General features: G+C 42.5%; 1 protein-coding gene across 4 annotated transcripts in view; it reads right to left on the bottom strand.

The window, feature by feature from the left end:
• Positions 1 to 13,329, bottom strand: part of fgl1 (fibrinogen-like 1) — an 18,609-nt gene continuing 5,280 nt past the window's right edge. For all 4 annotated transcript variants that reach the window (XM_064345065.1, XM_064345063.1, XM_064345064.1 and 1 more), the window contains 3 exons: positions 13,127 to 13,314; positions 11,378 to 12,657; positions 1 to 145 (listed from right to left, as the gene is read on the bottom strand). In XM_064345065.1, the coding sequence (XP_064201135.1) occupies positions 12,498 to 12,657; positions 13,127 to 13,314 (348 nt within the window). In that variant the 3' untranslated portion in view covers positions 1 to 145; positions 11,378 to 12,497. The remainder of the gene's footprint in view (positions 146 to 11,377; positions 12,658 to 13,126; positions 13,315 to 13,329) is intronic.

The raw sequence follows: 13,329 nt of genomic DNA on the forward strand, positions 1-13,329 counted from the left end.
ATGTTACTTTATGGTAGCAGGGCTTCGGACATATGGAGGCCCTACTACTGCATTGCTCGGGTGGTCTTCACTTCAGCGTTTTGAACATGAGGAACAACTGATCTTTAATCATTCCAGATTCAGCACCGCCAAGTAAGAAAGCCATCTGGGGGGGGGGGGGGTGGGAAGAAAAGAAAAAAAAATTCATTAGCAGGTATTTTTTCACTGATACACAAGGTGGTATACCCTGCCTCTCCCCCTAAAGAATAATAATGAAAAAAACAGACATGTTTTTATAGTATGCAGTGGGAGTTGCTTTTAAATCAAGGGTATGGCATGAGGTGGCTTGTGGCTTGCCTATAATTTACTGACCCAGACCTACGGCCACTAAATTTCTCATTTTTTTTATTTTTAAGGACTGCGCTGTTAAAGCCATTACCTCTGCCAAAGCCATTCTGAGTTAGCGGCATCGGGCAGCCGCGCCACAGACGTGGAAATGTTCAGGGGTCACAGCAGGGAAGTTTTCATTAATTTCAAATTTCAGAACTTTCATTTAAACGCAAACGGCAAACCACCGGTCAAACTGCAGTCCCTTCAGCATTAAGAATACTAAATAAAACTTCAGTTCCATAACAGTCTTCTGGAGACAGAATATAATATTTTTGCAATACATTGAGTCTAATGCATGTAAATATTTACATGAGTCGAGCGTGAACAACCTGGAAAGGGGAGCATTAATCGGGCTGCAGGTATTAAAAACATTCCCCTGGGACAAATGGCCTTTGAGCAAACTGCACACTCAGCACTCTGTGTTTGGGCAAAACAGCGAGCACACTGTTCAAGAATCACCGCACACAGCAAACAGCCTCTACATGTGCGTTTCCGTCCCGTCGCAATGCCAAGCAAAGGTGCAGCAGCATGAAGAGGGAAAGGCTGCGTTAGAATATCGCATCCAGTTATTTGCGGCCTGTCGTATCAAGTTCTACGTATCCAGTTCGCTCTAGTCTTAAACTAATGAGGTCTACTGTGCTACGATACCGTGCTGAATTGTTAATGGACATAGGAGACACAGAGGGGCAGGTAGAGTCTGCACCGGCACCTTTATTAAAAATGAATTAGTTACTGATAGTGGGATCAGGGTGCGATTTCTGCTATGGCACATGATAGTGGACAGACAGGAGCAGAGTAAATGACAGGTGACACTGCTACCCTCCGCACTGCACAAATGCACATCCAGCATTCCTCTACGCGCAAGATGCTGACCTCAGAAAAATAAGAATTTACATTGTGCTTGTGTGTGCGCGCATATACATGCCGTGTGTGGGTGTGTCTGTGCGCGTATGTGTGAGTGTGTGTGTGAGAGTTTGTGTGTGCATGTGTGTGTGTGTGTGTGTGTGGGTGTGTCTGTGCGCGTATGTGTGTGCATGTGTGAGTGTGTGTGTGAGAGAGTTTGTGTGTGCGTGCATATGTGTGTGTGTGTGTGTGTGTGTGTGAGAGAGAGAGGGAGAGCGTGCGTGCATGTGTGTGTGTGTTTTGGTGTGTGTGTGTGTGTGTAAACAGAGACTAATGGCTCCGCCCCTCTGCAGTGCCCAAATGCCCAATGCTGACTGCAGCGTGTGGGATGGCAGAGTTGGGCGATGTGAGTTAATGCGGGGCGACCACTGCGCACACACGAGCAGCCAAGCCCTCTCAAACTGGGCCGGGACGTCCCGTCAGCGTTCGGCACGAGCGAGGAGCAGCGTCCACCCCGAGAGCAGCAGGGCTTCTCCAGGGCCGACTGTGTGAACCAAACCGCCCCGCCGGCCACCGCTGTGTTTGCATTAGCTCCGCGATGGAGACTGGACCACAAAGGCCACTACACCCTCTTAGACAAACACCTCATTGTTGTGGCCACAGATGACAAGCAAAGTATCAGCACACAAACGCCTGAGCTGTGCCAAGATCCACAAACCCCAATTAATCCTGTACCATGCTAGTGTCCATCATTAGGCCCCTGTTGTAAAACGTAGAGAAAATGGAAGCAAATTGAAACATTTCACTTGCATTAGCAGTAATATTACAATATTCTCCAACGCAAATTCCCTCGGGCCGCTACAAATCTTAAAATGCCTGCAGAGTCAAAGAAAGTGAAAAATTAGAAAGTGCGATTAAAGTTTTGAGACAGACCCAACTGTAATCATAGACGATCAATGCCCCCCCTTTATTTCCCACAACTCAAAGCAGTGCCTGTTCTCCTTACAGACATGGCTGTCTCCTCGGGGCACTGGGTAATTCAGCATAACTCTCGATTGTTAGAAGAAAAGCTCTGTACGCTTTGCTGCACTCCTGTCAAGTGCAATAAGACGGAGGAATGTTTTAAACAGTCTCGTCCAGCTCTTTTCTTAGAGCGTAGAATACAGTTGCACAAAAGAACAACCTTTTAGTAGATTTGGGAAAGAAAACCAGTATTTTTGCAGGGGTTTCGTGTGAAAGGATGGTACATTTAAACATCATTATCCACCAGCCTAATGGTTATAATGGAGCAGAGTCACAACAGGGCTCTTTTGGAATTTTCCGTACTCCAGCACAGTCACTACCTCTTAACTTTAGGCGTCCATTGAGCTGGAAATATAAGAAGCAAAGTCCCTTTGAGTGAAAAGGGAAAATGACCACTGATAATAGCTGATAAGATGGCTGACAAAACAACGGCCTTTGTCAATATGTCAAGAGTTGAGGATCGAACCACACAAAAACATCCAGGAAAGACGTGATCACATTGATGCGCCAGAAGTGATCATGTTCACAACAATCTTTGGAGCCATCCACCAAGTCTTAAAAACATTTCATTTTGAGCTGACATCGGGCACTCAAAAGCACAAATTTCCCCTTCATTGTGATCAAATCATTTCGGCATAACTGCTGTACTGTTATGTGCTGTTGTTATGCAAACATCGAGGGGAAAGACAAAAAAAAAAAAATCAAAGTTATGAAAATAATAGAGCCTTCACATTTGCCACCAATTACGACTTTCATGTCGGTGTGAGGGCTCCTGGATGAACTCCAGAATCTCTACTATACGCATGGTAATTATTGGTGATTACTGGGTAGGTGAAAGTTTTTAATCTGGCCCAAAAGAAAGGTATTAACTTTGACGGCATTAAATCAAACTCCCACCAATGAATTCCTGTGCGGTCACAAGCAAAGTTTGGAAAGCTCTTGTAAAAAATTACAACACCTCGAACACACATTTGAAATATTGAGCTTTTTCAGAATAATTTAATTCTTAGCCCCAAAAACCAATTTTCACAATTCATACAAAACTGCCCGTGGAAAGTTCAACTTTGCACAGCTAGAGTTAAGAGGGTCCAGTGTGAAATCTTATCTCCATATAAGCTATCCAGCACCGAGGGAATTTCCCCTGCTTCATACAGCAATGTTACATTGTGTTGCTGAAAAAGAAAGAATCTTTTGGATTCTGAAGTGTCAGGACGTTTAACTTCTAATGATTCAGGAATATGAGCTATGAACAGCCTGTACTCCCCTCTCTTAGCAAAATGCATGCAACATCCCAGCTTGTATAGGACACAGAGAAAAAAGTTCCATTTAAGTCTTTCAAATCAGACAACAGTTTACATATCCAAACTTGGGTTTCACGCATTTTATTTTTGCCGCATACAAACAGAGCAAATATTGGTTTCTATAAACAAGAGAAAAGGAAGGGGGGGAAAAAAACCTGATACCACCACCAAAAATAGAGATTCTTAGAAAAATATCATTGCATTGTACAAACTGACACACAACCTCAATATAAACTAAGCAAGTAAAGAAATCCGAGATGTTTTTCATTTGACGTTTGATGAAATTGTTGGCCGAAACTGCACGGCAACAACGCATCACCCTGGCTGACTGAATGGTTCCCACGGAAACGGAGAGTATGCTTAGTCATGTACAGTCAGACTCCTGCAACCCTGGGCCGAGCATTTAAAGAAACAACATCCACCCTGAATTAATGCTTAACCCAACTACACATTGGACTCTGGTGTGCTCCTAATTTCTAAACTACTGACACAAAGAACAAATGAGTCACGACAGACATTTTATGTGCAGTTTATCCCAGCATTACACCAGTGCAAGACACCATTCACATGTATCTCTGAAATAAATGCCAGTCTATCAATGCTTGTGGTGTAACAGGAGAGGAAAATATTTTTAAAAATATGTTCTTTGCACATTGTCCAAAAGTTTAAAAGTTATTAAAAATGTGCCAGACAAGTTTTCAGCCAACATTGTCTTTTTCCATTAGCATTCAACCAAGTTATTCTATCCAGAATTTATAGCTAAATACTTAATTAACATTAACTATGAACATACAGGATTTAAAGATGTCTGCATACAAGAAATTACTCTCGGACTATGCCAATTCAAAGGTTACTGACATAAGTCTGAAATTGATATGGTTTCAACCTGTGATAAGTGTTGCAGCCTCACCATGAGAACACAATCTCAGTTTACAGTAAACAGAATATATTCAAATGACAGCTCAATCACCGGTTTATCCTAACCTGTATAAAAGCTCACATCTCATGCAGTAAGAAACGTACCAGTCAGGCAGTGCTCCATGGTCCACGGTCAGAGTCAGCCAGAGCTGCAGATCTCCATTAAGCTACTGAACGTGCAGCTCTCTCTCTCTCTCGCTCGCTCGCTCATTCCTCTGCCAAGACTCTCACTTTCAGCCCAAATCCCATTAGTGCTTAGCGAAGCACAAAAACAGAAAAGTCCCGCTCGGCGTGGAGAGAGCCGCGGAAGTTTACTCCGCGCGGCCTAGCCCAGCCGTGCAGCGGTAACTCGGGCTAAACTGAGGGCTTTATCCCAGTCAGGCAGGCAGGAATTCTGCTTTTCCCTGGAACTCCGCTCCTCCCAAAGCAGCTCATCCCAAACTACAGCTCACGCGCACACACACGCACGCACATTCGCACACACACCTCGGCGTTGGCACCATGCTTGCGCCCTGAGCTGCCTCGCGAGTTCAAGGTCCACCCCTGGAGTGCGCTCCCCGTAGCGTTCCTGTGCTAAGTTTACTGTGCGGCGACTGGTTACCTTATCCATGTGAGCCTCTCTCTCTGGGGAGGGAGGGGCCTCCACTTGTCAGACCAAATCAGCATTCAGTGTTGCTAAGCAGCCAAAGGCCCTTTTATACGGGAGAACAGATCAGCCAGACTTTTGGCGCTGACTAGGAAACCAAAACGGTGGGAAATGGGAGGGGAAAGAGAGAGAGAGAGAGCAGAACTACAGGTTCAGGCCTTTTTAAAGTTTCTGGCGTGCTGATCTTTAGGTTGTGCCACCATCTCCACACGTTACACAATCAGATTAAGGCCGTAATCCAGGCACATGGTGGCTAATTCTGGACCCCAGGAGGCAAACTGGGAAACGCGTAGCCGTTCGACGTACAGCGTTTCACTGGCTTTTCAGTTCACACAAACGCCCTTGACGTCAACACCGCTTATGTCATTCAGCCAAAAAGAGAGCCAACACACACAGGTAGTGAAATGACTTCTAAACAAAGTGAGACAGGGCTGCAAGATTTCAAACTACACATAGGCAAAGGTAAACAGTAGGATGTGCAGTGGATAAAAGACAAAAATAATATAAAACATTTTAATGGCCAGTTTTTACACTGATGCAGGAGGCACCATATAGCCTAATGGTATACAAACAGCCCACAGAAGCACAGAACCTTGGAGAGCAGCACTACAGGCTATTTTCTGCTTAATCCATATAAGGTCCTTAGACTGAAGTAACAGTCTTGCCTAACAAGTGACACGTCAGGCATGGGAAACCTTCTAAATCAATTCTCTGTGGGTCACAGAGGCAATTATACACTGATTAGGACTTCAACAAAAACACACATAGATTTACACAGTACAAACGCATTTTATAGCATACGGTTTACTCTAGGAAGTTTGCTTTTGAGTACAGTATCATTATTATGCAAGGGTACCTGACGGACTTCTTAGAAAAAAAAATGGTTTTGGCCCAAGATTCATAAATCCAGCCGCCTCCACTGAAACAAAGAAACTTCCTGCCTGCATAAGTCATCTCCTGTGTAAGACTTCACAACCGCAGAAGCTTCTAAGCTCCCTAAAATATGTGAAGTTCTGAACGGAACAGCAGAAGACGAAGTCTGTTTCGTCAATTATAAATATTTCCCCAACAGTCACCCCCCCCCATTAGGCACAAGATGAAGTATCATACATTCACTTCAGGAAACTTTTATTATGTTTGCAGTCCTTCCGTTTTGCACGCATGTGTTCGGACTTTTACACCACACGACTTGATCTTAGATACGCATCAGCGGGACACAGTTTCTAACCATTCCCAGTAACTGCTGCCAGCGAACTGTTAAAAATGGCCGAATAATGCTGAATAAACCTTCATTTAATCGTTATAACAGAGCCCCTGTCAAAAGAAGGACAAAGATATCCCAATTGGCGTTCACTGTAACCTAGGCCACTTAACAGATAAGCAGTGGTACAACAGAACATTTCCCACAGACAGAACCAAGCCTTCTGATGACTGGGCAAGTCGGTCCCAAGACCTGATAAGTGAATCAGCATCATTATAGTAAAATTTTGATTAGGGTATTACAGCTCCCAGAGTATGACATTACAAGATTGCGGCCAAGAGGAAAGATGGGGGGGAAAGTATACTAGACCAGTGGTGCTGTATTTACAGAAACAACAGTTATCACTCGCTCTGCAGAGTCCCGGTATGTAAACAGAAGCAAGCGCAGCGCCACGCGCCAGCGCTGCACAGCTAGCACGTTAGCCTCGCGTGTCGGAGGAAGAATTCATCGCACGTTATCGTCAGCGTGCCTGACAGCGCGGCGTTTTATAGCACCCGCAGCCAAGATAAATCACGTATCAGCGCCACAAAATATTTCCCGTGAAATTGCTTGCGGAAATAACAGCTTTATTTATAGGAATGCGGGAACAGTAATCTAAACAGTCCACCGTTTCATAAGCGCTATTAAGAGCGCTATATAACTTGCACTACACGGAATGCAGATCTTCACCTGACCGTCCAATCAGCAGCCAGAATCAGAGAACACGAGCAGTGTGTAGGCTACGGAATGAACAGCGCTGCCCTTATTCACTGGGGCAGGACGAAATGTGCGGGCCGGACAGAGCCGGGGAGCTCAGGGGTATCAGCAGACACCGATCGCACAATTCAGCTGAAAGCCAAGCCAACCCCGAGCCCCCCGGGAGCAGTGTACAAGTCGCTTAAAAACAAAACAAAAACAACCACAGAACCTGATGTGCAAAACCCAGGAAAACACTTCATTGCGTATAATCAACTTTTTTGTCCAGTTTATGAAAAAAAAAACAAAATTAGGCCCGCTCAATGATGAAACGCATTAGGCCCAACATTCCATTAGAGAAGTGAGAAATAGTCAGGTCTTCATACAGCATGTAGCTATGGAAAATGAGTGAAAGATCAGTAAAGGCAGCAAACAGCAGTCTTTCACAGTGGCTCCGAGAAGCCTCTCAAACACACGGGTGACCACACTGCACACAGAGACAGAACAGGACCACCGTGTGTTCACCGTGATACATGAACGTCTCTGCAGGGCTCAGCCTAAAGCTGGTGTGGATTCACAAGGCCTTCTGAGCTGTGCAGACTAGGATATTACTGTACATCACACTGCTGCCGACAGGGGAAAGGCCACCAGGTCAAGCCGCGATACGTCACCTGCTACGCCAAACTGACAGTAAAAAAAAATGTATAGCCTCATGACTAACAGACATTCAGTGTCTGACATCACTGACATAATTTCATTCAAATTATAATTTTCATTGACGACATTATAGACTGTATGAGATGGAATTATATTACGCTTTTATTTTGACATATGCACTTTTGAAAGATCAAGAAGCATTTTTTTTTTTAACTGTCAGAAGAAAAGATACAACTACTATGCAACTGGAGAAGATATCCATGCTATAGAGGACAAGATACAGGCAGCTATTTTTAAACTTTTTCCCCAAATACAATCAGTTGGCCTACAAACGTTTACAGACACACTACACAGAAGAGTTACCTGCAATTCAGCTCTCTCCTTGTCTAAAACACAGCAGTCTTCCCTTAAATAAATGTGGGGGAAATGGAAGGATTTTTAGCAGATCAATACTGACGTGACTGGCTGGCCAAAGGGTACAGCAGATCTGGACAATATTGAGTTTCCAGAACGGTCCTTTGCCTGAAAGAGCTGCAATCAGCAAATCCGCGGGCCCGTAAAGCAGCAGTGAGCTCCAGAGAGTTGTACGAACGGACGCAGTAGAGAAGACAGACACGTGCAGCCTGAATGGGTCGGGTATTTTAGAGCGGGTCGTTCCTTCCCAGATGCCATTTCTTGGGTCATCCATCTCGCGTGCCGTCTATATTCAAAGTGCCAACGCCCGATTCGTCCTGCCCACCTGACTTATACACATCAGACTGCCATTTGGAATGCCTCAGTGCCGCATCCAAATATAGACCTGAGTGGTAAACATACATTCGAAGGAAGGAGCATTCCTTTCACTATACTTTATACTAGTATATCACCATGCATTCGCACATGCTCAGTGCCAGAAAGGACTGGCTTGGCAAAAAAAAAAAAAAAAAAATCAATGCAGCATGAATCAAAAATTCTGATTAATGGACGAGCTCACTGCACCAAATAGCCTAAATGCTTAAACTTGCAGAAGGAAACACAAACACTGAAAAAAACTGCAGGGTTTACAGTACTTACTCAAACTTTGATTTAATACTAGTCATAAATGGGCCTGGCAGTCAAAGGGTTATTTAAATGTCTTTGCGCATGTGCCCTTGAGCGACTCTTGTTTACATTCAGGGTTGTGGTCCAATAAGGCTTCGCTCACTTCGTAAAAATCCACAGCAGCAGACCTGGTCTTCACCTCGCCATTAAAAAAAGTTCAGATGCTTCCAAAAGGGGGATCGGGTTACGGTCTGGCCCTTACGCAGGACTACAGAGGCCAGCGGCTGACCTGTATGGGACCCACCACAGTGTTTCCCCTCTAGTCTCCCCGAATCCGTCACAACAGCAGAAGGAGGTGAAGGCATGTTTGAATGTTTTTAAAACAGAAATATCACCTTAAGTAATACAGCACAAAATTATTTAAAAACAATTCCTTATTGAAAAAAAAAGTGGTCAGAAGTTAAGAATCATGCATGTAAAGGAAAAAACAAAAACAAACAAAAAGAGAACAAATGACAGCGAAAACATACTATTTAAACGATAAAAAGTAAGGCCTATAAGATCTAAGTCTTAAAATAAGATTTATGTTCCAGAGTCTAACTGAGAAGGTCAGGTCCCTCTCTTTACAGTCTAGACTCATTGCTATATAACATGACAAGTTGTGTCCATTACATCTGATCCACTCTCCCCAAACACAAGACAGCACAAGATGTAGACTACACCATTAATAAGTATCTCAAAGAAAAAGCTGTATTATCCTTTCTGAGAATACACATAGCAACCATTAAAGAGGGACTGACCCTACAAATAAAGAATGGGGTCAATATAGTAATAAACCATTTGATTCAGTGACGCATTTCTCAGATCTTATCTTGATTCCAAGCGAAGGAGCAGCTTCTGGCTCACGCACAGTACACGTCAGAGGTAAACGCCCAAAAATCAGCCTTCTTCGGTCCTACCTGCAGTCAAGTAAAAATTGTACCACACAGGCATGTTCTCCGCTGCTCTACTAAGTAAACATCCTTTCGCAGATCAAAGGAAACCAGAAAGGGGAAGAGATCTTATTCTTATCCAACATCCCGATACCCCTATATCATCTATGTGGTGTATGGTGCACTGCAGTTTCATGGTCGGCATCGGTACATGGTCACCAACACTCAGGCCTACAAGTAACTGGATTGGCATGATTTAAAAATGCATAGGGCTGTACATGCTGCAACCTTTATTTATATTTAGCTCACAATATTATTTACAGGGGATCTGTTCCATGTGGAATGGCTTGCATTCACAATTAGTAGCCTAATTAAAATGCACAACATCGAGCAAGAACACCACTTCTTTTAATTAGGAATCACGTTTTTATAGCTTGATTTATTAAGCAATTCTGCACATTGAAAACTTTCATTAACTGATTCTCTTTGGGCAGCTATAGCGAACTACCATTAAACCTAACTGGTTAAATGTAGATCTGTCTTACGTAAACTGAGGTATTTTAAGCATTAAAAAGTTCATAGGCTACAATTTGATGCGGCCAACTGTAGAAAACTCCAGAGAATGTGGTTCTCCGTCTTGATAGGCCACCATCAATCGAATATTTGTAATCTATGTAAACTATGGTTACAAATAGTACTATTACAAAACACCCGTGTTTTCTGAATGTTTTTTAAATAAATGCAAGGGTAAAAAAAAAACGGTTACGTGAACCCCATATAGCTAGCTTAAGACAGGTCAACAAAAATGATTTGATACTAGAAAACTAGCGAACAAACAAAACACTAGAGTACTTCAACTGCTACATAGCAAGTAACATTGCATTTAGAAAATATCAGTGAAATAACTGATAATAACCGACCGTTCGTGGTTTAGAACGATATTAGCAGCATTTGCCAAAACAAAAGTCGTTACACATTTAAAATAATTTCAAATGTAGGCATACTCACTTAAATCACCACAACTTGCAGACACACTAAACGGTCGCAGGTGATCTCCTCTTCACCTGTGCAAAAGGTGACGTCAACGCCATCTTCCCATATCAACTTTTAGCGACCACCAGTTACGTTTAAAAACTGACCGTTACGACCAGCATGCTCACTTGCTTGAGTCCTTTGCTTGCTACATGTCTTGCCACTTGGGCAATGCAGGACAGGTCATTGGGGAATTTTTTCATTTTTCATAGTTTATTTTCTTTTACGTCTATAACTTAAAATGTCTTTAAAAAAAACATTAATTATATTAATAATAGGAAGTTGTACTATTATAAATTGCACATGAATCGGGGGCGGTGGCATCAGATTAACAGATCAATCAACATGGCTTACATTAATGATTACGAATCATCCAACAATAGGCTACTAGATGTAACTATCAAATACAGAAAAAATACCATGAGGATTTAAAGCAGATTTCTTGTACATAATTAAACATGTGCTCTCTCTCTCTCTCTCTATGTGTGTGTGTGTGTGTGTTTGTTTGTTTGTTGTAAATGCAGAGGACTTCCAAGCTTGCTCCAGTTCAAATTACTTTCGTAATGGTGTTATCCGATGAACTATAAAACAATGGTATCCCTATTTAAAGAACGGTTTTCTAGGGAAGACAATAACAATCACACTCACACATGCATGCACAACCCCCACTCCCTGCTTAAATACAACCCAGTGTACTCACCTTTATGTGTGGACTGTCTCTGCAATCTTTTCTTCTTGCAAAATATCATTGTGACATATTTAACACAGGTCCAATGAATGTACATGCCATAGCTGAGCTATATTATATATTGAGTGCCAATAAACTAGGATAGAGATACTTTCACAATATACTTTTCACACAAGCATATAATTCCTGGGATATAAGTTATATAACACAATAGAAACCAGGCCTCTTATTATTGTAAACATTTGAATTTTATTTGAATGCTTACTCAGAAAGTGGAATTGAAATAGTCACACCCCTGAAACCTGTTTCAAGTGCATTTTGCCAGATCAGGAAAAAGGAAATATGACATCAGGATCAGGATATCTGGTTCGTTGATTCAGGATATCATGCTGGAAAAATAACAACTCTGATGCTTGTGTCTTTCTGTTGCCACTATTTTAAGAAAAGGTTTAAAGAACATATAAAATGAATTCATAGTGCTTCAGCCATTGCGATGCTTTGTCATATTAATTTGACCTCTGCAACAGTTACTGGATAAACACAAAGTGTCTTAATCAGTTTCTAATTTTACACAGTAGTATACAGGTGTCTTTTATATCATTGCAAGCACTAAAACGTGTATTCTCATAATTAATGTGCAGTTGACAGTGCGTGCCTGAACCTGTGCTTGCAAGTGCTTATCTGGTTTGTTAAGGCAGGCGAACATATGAATGACTCAATCTGGATAACTGTCCTTTTTCACACACAAACAAACAAACAGGATGGGCTCTTAGCAATGTCATGATTCTGTCAATCGGAGAGCAGAATAATATTTCCAATAACACTACATCATTACACATTGAATATTTTATATGGATCTAGAGTTACCAAGGGTTTCAATCAAACAATGTTAGAACAGGCAGTAGTCGATGACAGACATCAAGACACCTGAAATGCATTTTCTATATGTAATATGAATTCTGATTAAATTTTGTGACTTCTGGAGTTAGACCACCACCTGGTCAAGCATGTGAATAGAAACTCAGGGGACGTAAACCTAAGAAAACACATTGTGTTATGCATAATGAATACTTTTATTTTGAAAACAAAGATCTCACGCTGATATTATGGTGGAAGTGCATTCAGAGCATGTTTACACCTCATTCGGCTCAAAATTCTCAGGCCTGATTTTCATCACCACAGATTTCAAGGAGTACCACCATCCATGCCATGTGTACCAGACAATCCCGTTGTCAGTCACTGAGCTGTACGGGCCCTTGTAGTAGTAGCCATTCAGATTGGCAGAGTGACATCTAGAGGAGAAAAACGGAATAACACACAAGTGAAAAAATGTGATGTTACGAAATCAGGTTGTTTTTGTAGACTGAATGTTCAAAGGCTGCCATCAGTTCTGCTAAAAGGACTGGTTTACAGCATTGTAATGTTTTAGTATAAAACATAAGCTTTACTATACTACAGAAAAATTCAGTTTCAAACAGATTAATATGGGCCAATATATAATGAAGAGCCTATATATTCACATACAGCCTACTGCTAATGGTCACAAACAAGAACTATTTTGGTCATCTGTGACTTTGTCTCCCCCTCCCTCCCTTAGTCAAGTGACCCACTAGAACATATGATAGAGAGATAGATAATGCGTCATTGATCCCCAGGGGGAAATTGGGTAGTCTTACACCCACATTAAAAAATATCACAGACAATGCTACACAGAACAAATAATAAATTCTAAATCTATGGAAGCAGCAGACATAATGTGACCTGTTAAACCACCAGCCGGCTTTGTCCTCGCGGGCGCAGTTGCGTTCGTAGCGGTCGTTGTCGCGATCGTGCGTGCTGAACTTCATGCCCTGGTGACTGGCCCACCACTGCACCTCCGGATGGTAGCCGCCGGCTAGCGAGTCTCCCGCAGACCCAGAGTACTTACCGAACGCCAGCTGGTAGCTGTCCTGCAGGGAAACGCC

Source organism: Anguilla rostrata, chromosome 7, assembly GCF_018555375.3.
Source record: "Anguilla rostrata isolate EN2019 chromosome 7, ASM1855537v3, whole genome shotgun sequence".
Classification (NCBI taxonomy): domain Eukaryota; kingdom Metazoa; phylum Chordata; class Actinopteri; order Anguilliformes; family Anguillidae; genus Anguilla; species Anguilla rostrata.